General features: G+C 44.0%; 1 protein-coding gene and 1 long non-coding RNA gene across 4 annotated transcripts in view; one reads left to right on the plus strand and one right to left on the minus strand.

The window, feature by feature from the left end:
* The window catches only part of LOC138853034 (uncharacterized), a 160,703-nt gene that overhangs the window by 119,933 nt on the left and 26,708 nt on the right, over window positions 1-14,062 (minus strand). The window lies entirely within an intron of this gene.
* heca (hdc homolog, cell cycle regulator) overlaps window positions 6,576-14,062 on the plus strand; it is a 245,039-nt gene continuing 237,552 nt past the window's right edge. For all 3 annotated transcript variants that reach the window (XR_011392278.1, XR_011392279.1, XM_053777182.2), the window contains exon 1: window positions 6,576-7,641. Coding sequence is in view for 1 of the 3 variants with exons in the window: in XM_053777182.2 (XP_053633157.1) it covers window positions 6,905-7,641 (737 nt within the window). In the remaining 2 variants the exon portion in view is untranslated. The remainder of the gene's footprint in view (window positions 7,642-14,062) is intronic.

A 14,062-nucleotide genomic window follows, 5' to 3' on the forward strand; every position in this document is an offset into this window, starting at 1 on the left:
CAATACTACATACAACACTATATACAACACTACATACAACACTACATACAACACTACATACAACACTACATACAACACTACACACAACACTGCATACAACACTATATACAACACTACGTACAACACTACATACAACACTACATACAACACTACATACAACACTACGTACAACACTACATACAACACTACATACAACACTACATATAACACTACATATAGCACTACATACAACACTACATACAACACTACATATAACGCTACACACAACACTACATACAACACTATACACAACACAACATAAAACATTACACACAACACTGCTCACGACACTACATACAACACTACACACAACACTACACACAACACTACATACAACACTACATACAACACTACACACAACACTACACACAACACTACATACAACACTACATACAACACTACACACAACACTACATACAACACTATATACAACACTACATACAACACTACATACAACACTACATACAACACTACATACAATACTATATACAACACTACATATAACATTACATACAACACTACACACAACACTACATACAACACTACATACAACACTACATACAACACTACATACAACACTACATACAATACTACATACAATACTACATACAACACTACATACAACACTACATACAACACTACATACAACACAACATACAACACTACATACAACACTACATACAACATTACATACAACACTTCACACAACACAACACACAACATTACATACAACACAACATACAACACTACATACAACACTACATACAACACTACATACAACATTACATACAACACTTCACACAACACAACACACAACATTACATACAACACAACATACAACACTACATACAACACTATATACAACACTACATACAACACTACATACAACATTGCACACAAAACTACATACAACACTACATACAACACTACATACAACACTACATACAACACTACATACAACACTATATACAACACTGCATACAACACTACACACAACACTACATACAACTATATACAACACTACATACAACACTACATACAACACTACATACAACACTACATACAACACTACATACAACACTACATACAACACTATATACAACACTACATACAACACTACATACAACACTACACACAACACTACATACAACACTATATACAACACTACATACAACACTACACACAACACTACATACAACACTATATACAACACTACATACAACACTACATACAACACTACATATAACACTACATACAACACTGCACACACTACTACATACAACACTACATACAACACTACATACAACACTATATACAACACTACATACAACACTACATACAACACTACACACAACACTACATACAACACTACATACAACACTACATACAACACTACATACAACACTACATACAACACTACATATAACACTACATACAACACTGCACACACTACTACATACAACACTACATACAACACTACATACAACACTATATACAACACAACATACAACACTACATACAACACTACATACAACACTACATACAACGCTACACACAACACTGCACACACTACTACATACAACACTACATACAACACTACATACAACACTATACACAACACAACATAAAACATTACACACAACACTGCTCACGAGACTACATACAACACTACATACAACACTACATACAACACTACACACAACACTGCACACACTACTACATACAACACTACATACAACACTACATACAACACTACATACAACACTACACACAACACAACATACAACACTACATACAACACTACATACAACATTACATACAACGCTTCACACAACACAACACACAACACTACATACAACACTACATACAACACTATATACAACACTGCACACAACACTACACACAACACTACATACAACACTACATACAGCACTACGTACACCACTACACACAACACTACACACAACACTACATACAACACTACACACAACACTGCACACACTACTACATACAACACTACATACAACACTACATACAACACTACATACAACACTACACACAACACTACACACAACACTACATACAACACTACACACAACACTACATACAACACTACATACAACACTACATACAACACTACATACAACACTACACACAACACTACACACAACACTACACACAACACTACACACAACACTACACACAACACTACACACAACACTACATACAACACTACATACAACACTACATACAACACTACATACAACATTACACACAACACTACACACAACACTACATACAACACTACACACAACACTACATACAACACTACATACAACACTACATACAACACTACATGCAACACTACATACAACATTACACAACACACTACATGCAACACTACATACAACAGTACACACAACACTACATACAACACTACATACAACACTACGTACAACACTTCACACAACACTACACACAACACTACATACAACACTACGTACAACACTACACACAACACTACACACAACACTACATGCAACACTACATACAGCACTACACACAACACTACGTACAACACTACATACAACACTACATACAACACTACACACAACACTACATACAACACTACATACAACACTACACACAACACTACATACAACACTACACACAACACTACATACAACACTACATACAACACTACGTACACCACTACACACAACACTACACACAACACTACACACAACACTACACACAACACTACACACAACACTACACACAACACTACACACAACACTACACACAACACAACACACAACACAACACACAACACTACACACAACACAACACACAGCCTGGTAATTGTTCAATCGAGACCAAAGTTTTTCTTAACACCTGTAATTTCTTAAATATTAATGTTTATTGATCACAAATTGACGCTTCTATATTTCCTATGTGTAGTACATACTTTCTGGTGTATACTTTCCCGGGTGGACTCTTGCCACACCCTGCATCATTATGTGCACGAGTGTGGAAAATTTCATGTATTCAGAAGACAATTCGCTCGTAAACGTTCAAGAAATATCAGTTTTATCCACTGGCATATTACCAACCACTCCGTAAAAAAAAAAAAACTGACTTTGTCTACTGTAAATGGCTCATAACCACTTACGGTTGTCTAAACAGTATAAATAGTTCAAAACCATATATAAGCTATACTGTAATGTTTTGTGACGGAGTTCATGACGGTTTTACCCACTCATTACAACTGTATCCAGGACACATTCTTTGAAGTACTTCATTACAACTGTATTTTGCTTAGCTAACATTACATGGTTGCCCAGTCACTTGGACACATATGTGACTTGTAATCTTTTGACCACCGCTCACTGGATGGGTATGCCGTGCATAATAAAACCTGCGACTTACTAACTTTCGGTATATGCTTCCATTATATATACTTTTTGAAAATGATAATTGCTATAATATGTTTCACGCCTATGTAGGCCTTGTCCCACCAGGGAGACTAGTGGTGAGTAAGGGAGACAAAGAAAAAAAAAGAAGATAGGAGTCAGGGCAGATGAAAATGTGAGGAGACAGCCAGGGTTTGGTAAGGAGCTGTGAGGAGACAGCCAGGGTATGGTGAGCTGTGAGGAGACAACCAGGGTATGGTGAGCTGTGAGGAGACAACCAGGGTATGGTGAGCTGTGAGGAGGCAGCCAGGGTATGGTGAGCTGTGAGGAGACAGCCAGGGTATGGTGAGCTGTGAGGAGACAACCAGGGTATGGTGAGCTGTGAGGAGACAGCCAGGGTGTGGCGAGGAGCGGTGAGGAGACAGCCAGGGTATGGTGAGCTGTGAGGAGACAACCAGGGTATGGTGAGCTGTGAGGAGACAACCAGGGTATGGTGAGCTGTGAGGAGACAGCTAGGGTATGGTGAGCTGTGAGGAGACAGCCAGGGTATGGTGAGCTGTGAGGAGACAACCAGGGTATGGTGAGCTGTGAGGAGACAGCCAGGGTATGGTGAGCTGTGACGAGACAACCAGGGTATGGTGAGCTGTGAGGAGACAACCAGGGTATGGTGAACTGTGAGGAGACAGCCAGGGTCTGGTGAGCTGTGAGGAGACAGCCAGGGTGTGGCGAGGAGCGGTGAGGAGACAGCCTCAAGGTACGAGGAGAGACAAGAATGACACAAAGACTTTCTGAAATTAGTGAAGATTATTATACTAGTTTCTAAATAATAATTATGATTAATCTTGAGCGCTAAATACGCGTGGGTCATTCCGAGTGGATAGGTCGTGGGGACTTGATCCTTTCTCCATGCAGCGCTACATAACTGCTATTAGAATTTTGCAAGAGGAATCTGGACAAGTATCTTCACCAGGAGCCAGATCACCCAGGCTGTAGTGGATATGTGGGCTAGCGGGCCGCCGGCAGCAACAGCCTGGTTGGTCAGGCAATGGCCGGGCTCCGGGAGTAGAAAAACTCTCGGAACTCATCAAAGGTATTCACCTCGAAAAACTGTGTAAGTTTGGACCCAGTGTTCTTGTGTAGATGTATATTCTTGAGGCTCTGCAATCGGCAAGTAGACTGGTTGTCGTACAAGGGTAAATCAGCAGTAGATTAGCTGTTGTAGAAGCGGGAAACGGAAGTAGACAAGTTATTGAAGCAAGGTGTAGGGTGGCTATCGTAGCCTGACGCGGGTGGTTGTTATAGCCTGATAGGGGTGGTTGTTGTAGCCTGACGGGGGTGGTTGCAGCCTACTGAGGTAGTTATAGCCTTCTGAGGAAGGGGTAGTAGTAGTTGTTGTGGTGCTTCTTGTAGCCAGATGGGATAATGGTTGTAGCCTGATAGGGAAGAATAGTTACCAATGGTTACTATATCTGATAAAGGGTAGTTTTGTTGCCTGATAGGGGGTGGTTACCTGGAAGTTACCTGTTAACAATTTCGTGGGTTCACTGCCTCTAGCGGCCCGGTCCCAAACCAGGCCTCCCAGTTGCTGGTCTGGTATAATACTGCTTATTGATCGACTTGCTGTTGTTGGGACTATAATCGGTATTTCTTAAAAATTTAAGTTTATCGTCGTAGCCTTCTTGCAAAATTTGTGTGTTTGTACGAGAATGTTTAAAGATTATATAAGAATACCTCCTGGCTGTGTTCTCCTGCGTTCTCGCTGCACATCGTTGAAAGAACAGTCAGTTGGTGTGTACACGTTCTATTCTAAGCACAGAGTCTGACACCCTGCTAGTACTCAGCTCACGCTCCTTCATAAACTCTAATTTATATTCAATTTCTATATTTTTTTATCTAGTAATTTAAAATTTTATATTGGTACATAGTCGGCGATGGCTATAGTGAAAGACAATTAGTGACGGGAGAAAGTCCCCCCCCTAAAAAAAAATCATTTAGTATGAAAGGTGGTTACGGAAGGCGTGTAAGCCTCTTACGTGTGGTGGAAGGTTAAATGTAGCCATGGTGTGTGTATTGGATGTAATGGTTTCTATGGAGCCTCCATGGTAGTGGCCGACTTGACAACCACCAGAGGATTGGTAACGTCGCCTCAGAGTGGTGAATTAGGCCAAATTCTTTCTGCGCGTGTCAGACTTGCGCGACGAAGTGAAGAGCAACACAGCGAAGTGTAGCTAAACTTGTGTTGGAGGGACGGGCGGCTGTTACTATCGGAGAGCGTGTGTGATAATCCTTCCTTCATATTTCGCTCACCCTGCTGTTCAATAATGCTTCATTCATATTACTCAAATTATTGAATTTCCACAAGTTTAGGATGAAGGCAGTATATAATTTGCCTTTTGAGACTATGTTAAATGCTGCAAAAAAAAAAAATAGTATCTCTTATGTGTATTTTTGCCCAGATGGAAGATTTTTTACATTGTAAAATATATTTTTAAGTTTGTGTGTTGGCTGCTCAGCTGGAAGATAGCCAGCCAGAACTACTCTTGTTATCATTCATATGGCCTTGAAATCATGTACCCTGGAGGAAGTGTTGTCAGGCAAGTGGGAAGACTTGCAGAGCCCAGGTCGCCGAGTACTCCAGCGGCGGCGGCGGCGGAGCGGACCCTTGTTTTACACTAAATATTTTGGAGAGTGCAACATGTAACCAAGAAAATCTAACGTATCACAGCGGCGGGCAGAGCCACGTACCTCCTCACTCCAGCCCAGACGCGCAAGTCCTCCTCTCACGCCCCACACCGCAAATATTCCTGTTTTGTGGCGAATTTTCATGGAAGTCCACTCTAAATTTAATGCAGCATTATATTCGGTATATTTTTCACCTATATAAAAATCAGGTTGTAGTATAAAAGTTCTGCATTAGCCGAAATTAAGTGTGCTATCGTAGCAGAGGAATCGAATGAGCCACGTGGTAATGTTATGTCGTAGGGCGCCGACCAATCAGAGGGAGAACCGGCTCTAAGCCCCGCCCAGCGAGAAGCTTGCTAGCCAATGGGCGAGCGGTATTCAGGTTATCCCTTGTGATGTGGGATACGCCACTTTTCCCCACGGCACCAAAACAGAGGCGCTTGAAACCCTGAGTTCCAGTTGCCAAGTCGGTTGCGACAAGAGAGCAAGAATGGAAGACTTGTGAAGCCTGAAGTGGCAGCGGCCAGCGACGCAGCGGTAGTGCCAGCCAGTTAGTGTCTGTCACGGAGACGACCCAGGGACATGGACGGAGCGCGGCTGTGACCTATGTGACGCGAGGTGCGAGAGTGGATGACACTCCACGCAGAGCTAGCAGGCGGAGGAGGAGGACAGCGGCTGCAGCACATCAGTAGCTGAGTATCACACACACCCCCAAAACGGCACACAACACACAATTTACTGACCAAGAGCTAATCCCAGACAGTGGACAGATGGTTAAGATGCCCCAGCGACAGCGGCACAACACAGGCGGGGGCGCTGGAGGGGCAGAGCTGCCCCTGCTGGACCCTGGCGTGATCGAGGCCCACAACGCCGTCACCACCGTCCGTTGCTGCGTGCCCCTGGCGTGCGGCTGTCTCCGGGGCTACGAGCCCATCAACCTAGACTCTCCCACCGGCTGTGTCCGCGTTCATTGTAACAACGAGCACTGTACGGTGGGTAATCTCATGCACGGCGAGTGCTTCTCTGCATGGGAGACGCACGTGCTGGCCTTCCTCAGGTCGTGCGGCCGTGCACGCTCCTGGTCAGAGAAACAACGCCTGCAAAACTTATGGACAAAACGCGGGTACGATCTGGCTTATAGGGCGTGCTCCTGCCTGTGTAGTCGCGGACACCTCCGCAAAGACCTTGATTGGACACCCCCAACAGAATCAGACGATGAAAATAGAACCAAAAAGAAGAAAAAAAACCGTCAGAGCCAGAAGCCCACGCTGGTGACGGTAGGCACTGGTGCCATCAATAACAATAACCCCAACACCAGTAACAATAACACAGTTATTAGCCTGAGTACCACTCCGACCGGCGAGATCCCCGGACAACCATGTCAACGCCACCGAAACAATTCTATTTCTTCAACTGGGTCCTCGCCGCCCTCAGACGCGCCTACTAGCCCTCACCACGCCGCCCTCGCCAAGCGCAGGTCTAGAGACTTCTTCACTGACAGAACCAGGTAAATATTTCTGTTCTTGAGCATGGTCCTTGGTGTTTACATTTTGTTGTTCCTAATGTCTGCAATCGTTGTTGCACACTTCATTTACTGTGTTCAACTAGCTTAGGGAAGAACCCTTAAGTTATAATTCATTATGTACAATTTTGTTTTCATTACTGAGCAGATTTATGGTTGGATGCAAGAAATTGCATGTCAGAACGCTTAGCGCAAGCAAAAAAAAAAAAAAACTTATGGGTGACCTTGAAAAATGTGACGTGTAGAGCTTGGCTGGCCAGACGTCGAGACCTTGGAACCTACAGTTAAAGGGGCAGTTTCCAGAAGCTACCTCGAAAACGCTTAACAATTCTGACTACTGTGTATGTTGACGTTCATTGTCATCTTAACAGATAAGCGAACCGCTTGCCACTCGTGCATATCCAGCTTTTTTTTTTTTTTTTTTTTTTTTTTTGGCCTCGTTCTCTCCAGTGTTCATTCATTATCTTGCACTCCCTGCTCTTGTGCTACACAAAACGCCCCACTCTTCCGAGTACCTTCATATTCTTGGATGTTGACGTGTAATTCCATAGTTCTCCTCCGTCCACACTTTCTGTTACTGGTGTTTGGATTTAGTATGACTACCTAAATATTCTTATCTTTTCATTCTTCAAGAGAAGCGTTGATAATCACTAAGTTAAAAACTCTTGTAATTCCATGTTGACTGCTGCTGCTTTACTTATTTGCTTAAAAGATAGATCCTATATCCAACAGCTGAAAATACCCATTTAATGTATACTTAATGCTGTAAGATACCTCCTCACCACGTAAGACTTCTCGCTCACAACATAAGATACCTCCCTCACGAAGCAAAACATTTCTCACGAAGTAAAATATTTCCCTCGCGAGGTACAACACCTCCCTCACGACGTAGGATATCTCCCTCACGACGTAATAGACGTAATACACTTATCCCTCACACGTGTCTCACAACAGGTTGGTCTGAAACAGGTGTTACAATAACAGCTGATCTCAAAAACTAAAATTTGTTTAAATTCAAACGTCACTCATGACTAAAGGGCCACCACGTCAAAACGTCATACAACCAAAAGGTCTCACTCGTTATCCACACCCAAAAAATGTATCTTGAGTAAAACATGTCACTCACAACCAAAACGCCAGCTCACAACTAGCATGACATCTCACAACCAAAACTGATATCAGCTCAAAAAACAAGTAGCCAAAACGTTAACTCGCAAACAAAAATATCACCATTTAACGTCAGCTCACAACCAAACGTCTACTCAATTAAAACGCAAACACGGTCAGATTTTCCCTCAACTATAGTCACTCACAGTCAGAAACGTCATTCACAGCCAGAAATATCATTCACAGCCAAAAACGTTACTCACAGCCAAAACATTCACGGCCAAAAACGTTATTCACAGCCAGAAACATCATTCACATCCAAAAACGTCATTTATAGCTAAAAATCGTCATTCACAGCCAAAAACGTCACTCGCAACCAAAAGCGTCAAGTCATAACTAAAAATGTCAGTTCACAATCAAAAACGTCAACCTCAAACAACGCGTCCCACAAAACCAGGAGAGTATGGAGCTGAACTGTTCCCAGGGGTCATTGAGGATCAACGAGTGCTACGGCCAAGTGGAGACGGCAGCTGTCTCCCTTGCTCACTTATACACTTCTGGCACACGGTCCTGGCAGTCAGAATGCCAGGCAGAGTGTCAATTCAGTAAGACAAATTTCTCATGCACTTGATACACATATTCCGTTACGTTTATACTTTCACTGCGAACATTATTTTTTTTCATGTTTTGAATTTCGAATGCGCTCCAAGTTTTTACAATTACCTTAACGTTTTATTAAAATCTCGTTATAGTTTGGATTTATGTGAAACGCTAAGCCTACGTGAGTCAAATTGCACAAGGAGTCGTTGAGGTTCGATCCTTTGTCAGCAGGTGTCAGACAGACGCACTAATTATAATAGTCTAATTGTCTTAATATAACTTGTGACTTGTGCGTCAGTCTGCAGTTTTGGTTTTGTACACTGTGTCGTCCTAGACACGACTCGTATGTGTCGTCTCAGTAGGACTCGTATGGGTCGTCCTAGGCAGGGTTCGTATTTATCGTCGTAGGTACGACTTGTATGGGTCGTCCTAGACGCGACTTGTATGGGTTTCTCTAGGCATGACTCACGTGTCGTCCTAGGTAGAACTCGTATGTGTCGTCTTAGGCAGGGCTCGTATGTGTCGTCTTTGACAGGACTCGTATGTGTCGTCCTAGGCACGACTCGTATGTGTCGTCCTAGGTAGGACTCGTATGGGTCCCCTAGGTAAGGCTTGTATGGGTTGTCCTAGGCAGGACTCGAATGGGTCGTCTCGGGCAGGGCTCAGGTCGTCCTAGTCAGTACTCTTATAGGTCGTCCTAGTCAAGACTTATAGGTCGTCCTAGCCAGGACTTAGGTCGTCCTAGGCAGGACTTATAGGTCGTCCTGGTCAAGACTTATAGGTCGTCCTACTAAGGACACAGGTCGTCCTAGTAAGGACACATAGGTCGTCCTAGTCAGGACTTATAGGTCGTCCTAGGCAGAACTTATAGGTCGTTCTAGGCAGAACTCTTATAGGTCGTCCTAGGCAGAACTTATAGGTCGTCCTAGGCAGAACTCTTATAGGTCGTCCTAGTAAGGACTCATAGGTCGTCCTAATCAGGACTTGTAGGTCGTCCTAGGCAGAACTCTTATAGGTCATCCTAGGCAGCTCTTATAGGTCGTCCTAGTAAGGACTCATAGGTCGTCCTAATCAGGACTTGTAGGTCGTCCTAGGCAGAACTCTTATAGGTCATCCTAGGCAGCTCTTATAGGTCGTCCTAGTAAGGACTTATAGGTCGTCCTAGGCAGAACTCTTATAGGTCGTCCTAGGCAAAACTCTTATAGGACGTCCTAGGCAGAACTCTTATAGGTCGTCCTAGTAAGGACTCATAGGTCGTCCTAATCAGGACTTGTAGGTCGTCCTAGGCAGAACTCTTATAGGTCATCCTAGGCAGCTCTTATAGGTCGTCCTAGTAAGGACTCATAGGTCGTCCTAATCAGGACTTGTAGGTCGTCCTAGGCAGAACTCTTATAGGTCATCCTAGGCAGCTCTTATAGGTCGTCCTAGTAAGGACTTATAGGTCGTCCTAGGCAAAACTCTTATAGGTCGTCCTAGGCAAAACTCTTATAGGTCGTCCTAGGCAGGACCTATAGGTCGTCCTAGGCAAAACTTATAGGTCATCCTAGGCAGAACTCTTATAGGTCGTCCTAGGCAAAACTCTTATAGGTCGTCCTAGGCAAAACTCTTATAGGTCGTCCTAGGCAGAACTCTTATAGGTCGTCCTAGCCAGAATTCTTATAGGTCGTCCTAGGCAGAACTTATAGGTCGTCCTAGTCAGAAATCTTATAGGTCGTCCTAGGCAAAACTCTTATAGGTCGTCCTAGGCAAAACTTTTATAGGTCGTCCTAGTCAGAACTCTTATAGGTCGTCCTGGGCAGGACTTATAGGTCGTCCTAGGCAAAACTCTTATAGGTCGTCCTAGGCAGAACTCTTATAGGTCGTCCTAGGCAAAACTCTTATAGGTCGCCCTAGGCAAAACTCTTATAGGTCGTCCTAGGCAGAACTTATAAGTCGTCCTAGGCAGGACTTATAGTTCGTCCTTGGCAAAACTTACAGGTCGTCCTAGGCAGAACTCTTTTAGGTCGTCCTAGGCAGAACTCTTATAGGTCATCCTAGGCAGAACTTATAGGTCGTCCTAGTCAGAACTCTTATAGGTCATCCTAGGCAGGACTTACAGGTCGTCCTAGGCAAAACTTATAGGTCGTCCTAGGCAGAACTCTTATAGGTCGTCCTAGGCAAAACTCTTATAGGTCGTCCTAGGCAAAACTCTTATAGGTCGTCCTAGGCAGGACTTATAGCTCGTCCTAGGTAAAACTCTTATAGGTCGTCCTAGGCAGAACTCTTATAGGTCGTCCTAGGCAGGACTTATAGGTCGTCCTAGGCAAAACTTATAGGTCGTCCAAGGCAGAATCTTATAGGTCGTCCTAGGCAGAACTCTTATAGTTCGTCATAGGCAGGACTTATAGGTCGTCCTAGGCAAAACTTATAGGTCGTCCAAGGCAGAATCTTATAGGTCGTCCTAGGCAAAACTCTTATAGGTCGTCCTAGGCAAAACTCTTATAGGTCGTCCTAGGCAGGACTTATAGGTCGTCTTGGGCAAAACTCTTATAGGTCGTCCTAGGCAGAACTTATAGGTCGTCCTAGGCAAAACTCTTATAGGTCGTACTAGGCAAAACTCTTATAGGTCGTCCTAGGCAGAACTCTTATAGGTCGTCCTAGGCAGAACTCTTATAGGTCGTCCTAGGCAGGACTTATAGGTCGTCCTAGGCAAAACTCTTATAGGTCGTCCTAGGCAGAACTCTTATAGGTCGTCCTAGGCAGGACTTATAGATCGGCCTAGGCAAAAGTCTTATAGGTCGTCCTAGGCAAAACTCTTATAGGTCGTCCTAGGCAAAACTCTTATAGGTCGTCCTAGGCAGAACTCTTATAGGTCGTCCTAGGCAAAACTCTTATAGGTCGTCCTAGGCAAAACTCTTATAGGTCGTCCTAGGCAGAACTCTTATAGGTCGTCCTAGGCAGAATTCTTATAGGTCGTCCTAGGCAGAACTTATAGGTCGTCCTAGTCAGAAATCTTATAGGTCGTCCTAGGCAAAACTCTTATAGGTCGTCCTAGGCAAAACTCTTATAAGTCGTCCTAGTCAGAACTCTTATAGGTCGTCCTGGGCAGGACTTATAGGTCGTCCTAGGCAAAACTCTTATATGTCGTCCTAGGCAGAACTCTTATAGGTCGTCCTAGGCAGAACTCTTATAGGTCGTCCTAGGCAGAACTTATAGGTCGTCCTAGTCAGAACTCTTATAGGTCGTCCTAGGTAGGACTTACAGGTCGTCCTAGGCAAAACTTATAGGTCGTCCTAGGCAGAACTCTTATAGGTCGTCCTAGGCAAAACTCTTATAGGTCGTCCTAGGCAAAACTCTTATAGGTCGTCCTAGGCAGGACTTATAGCTCGTCCTAGGTAAAACTCTTATAGGTCGTCCTAGGCAGAACTCTTATAGGTCGTCCTAGGCAGGACTTATAGGTCGTCCTAGGCAAAACTCTTATAGGTCGTCCTAGGCAGAACTCTTATAGGTCGTCCTAGGCAGAACTCTTATAGCTCGTCCTAGGCAGGACTTATAGGTCGTCCTAGGCAAAACTCTTATAGGTCGTCCTAGGCAAAACTTATAGGTCGTCCTAGGCAGGACTTATAGGTCGTCCTAGGCAAAACTCTTATAGGTCGTCCTAGGCAGAACTCTTATAGGTCGTCCTAGGCAGAACTCTTATAGTTCGTCCTAGGCAGGACTTATAGGTCGTCCTAGGCAAAACTCTTACAGGTCGTCCTAGGCAAAACTCTTATAGGTCGTCCTAGGCAAAACTCTTATAGGTCGTCCTAGGCAAAACTCTTATAGGTCGTCCTAGGCAGAACTCTTATAGGTCGTCCTAGGCAAAACTTACAGGTCGTACTAGGCAAAACTCTTATAGGTCGTTCTAGGCAGAACTCTTATAGGTCGCCCTAGGCAGGACTTAAAGCTCATCCTAGGTAAAACTCTTATAGGTCGTCCCAGGCAGAACTCTTATAGGTCGTCCTAGGCAAAACTTTTATAGGTCGTCCTAGGCAGAACTTAAAGGTCGCCCTAGGCAGGACTTATAGGTCGTCCTTGGCAAAATTCTTATAGGTCGTCCTAGGCAGAACTCTTATAGGTCGTCCTAGGCAGAACTCTTGTAGGTCGTCCTAGGCAGAACTTATAGGTCGTCCTAGTCAGAACTCTTATAGGTCGTCCGAGGCAGAACTCTTATAGGTCGTCCTAGGCAAAATTCTTATAGGTCGTCCTAGGCAAAACTCTTATAGGTCGTCCTAGGCAGAACTTATAGGTCGTCCTAGGCAGGACTTATAGCTCGTCTTAGGCAAAACTCGTATAGGTCGTCCTAGGCAGAACTCTTATAGGTCGTCCTAGGCAGAACTTATAGGTCGTCCTAGGCAGGACTTATAGCTCGTCTTAGGCAAAACTCGTATAGGTCGTCCTAGGCAGAACTCTTATAGGTCGTCCTAGGCAGGACTTATAGGTCGTCCTAGGCAGAACTCTTATAGGTCGTCCTAGGCAGAACTCTTATAGGTCGTCCTAGGCAGAACTTATAGGTCGTCCTAGTCAGGAATCGTATTCGGCTCATTTTTATCTTTACTATTGTTATCACATTCACAGCGCCTGGAGAATGGCAGGTTTGATTCGAGTAAAGGGGGAGAGAGAATAACTCCAAGTCTTCTGAACAAGAGCCCTTCAACAACACTATAGCACCATCCTTGAA

The sequence above is a fragment of the Cherax quadricarinatus genome, chromosome 21 (assembly GCF_038502225.1).
Source record: "Cherax quadricarinatus isolate ZL_2023a chromosome 21, ASM3850222v1, whole genome shotgun sequence".
In the NCBI taxonomy this organism is placed as follows: Eukaryota; Metazoa; Arthropoda; class Malacostraca; order Decapoda; family Parastacidae; genus Cherax; species Cherax quadricarinatus.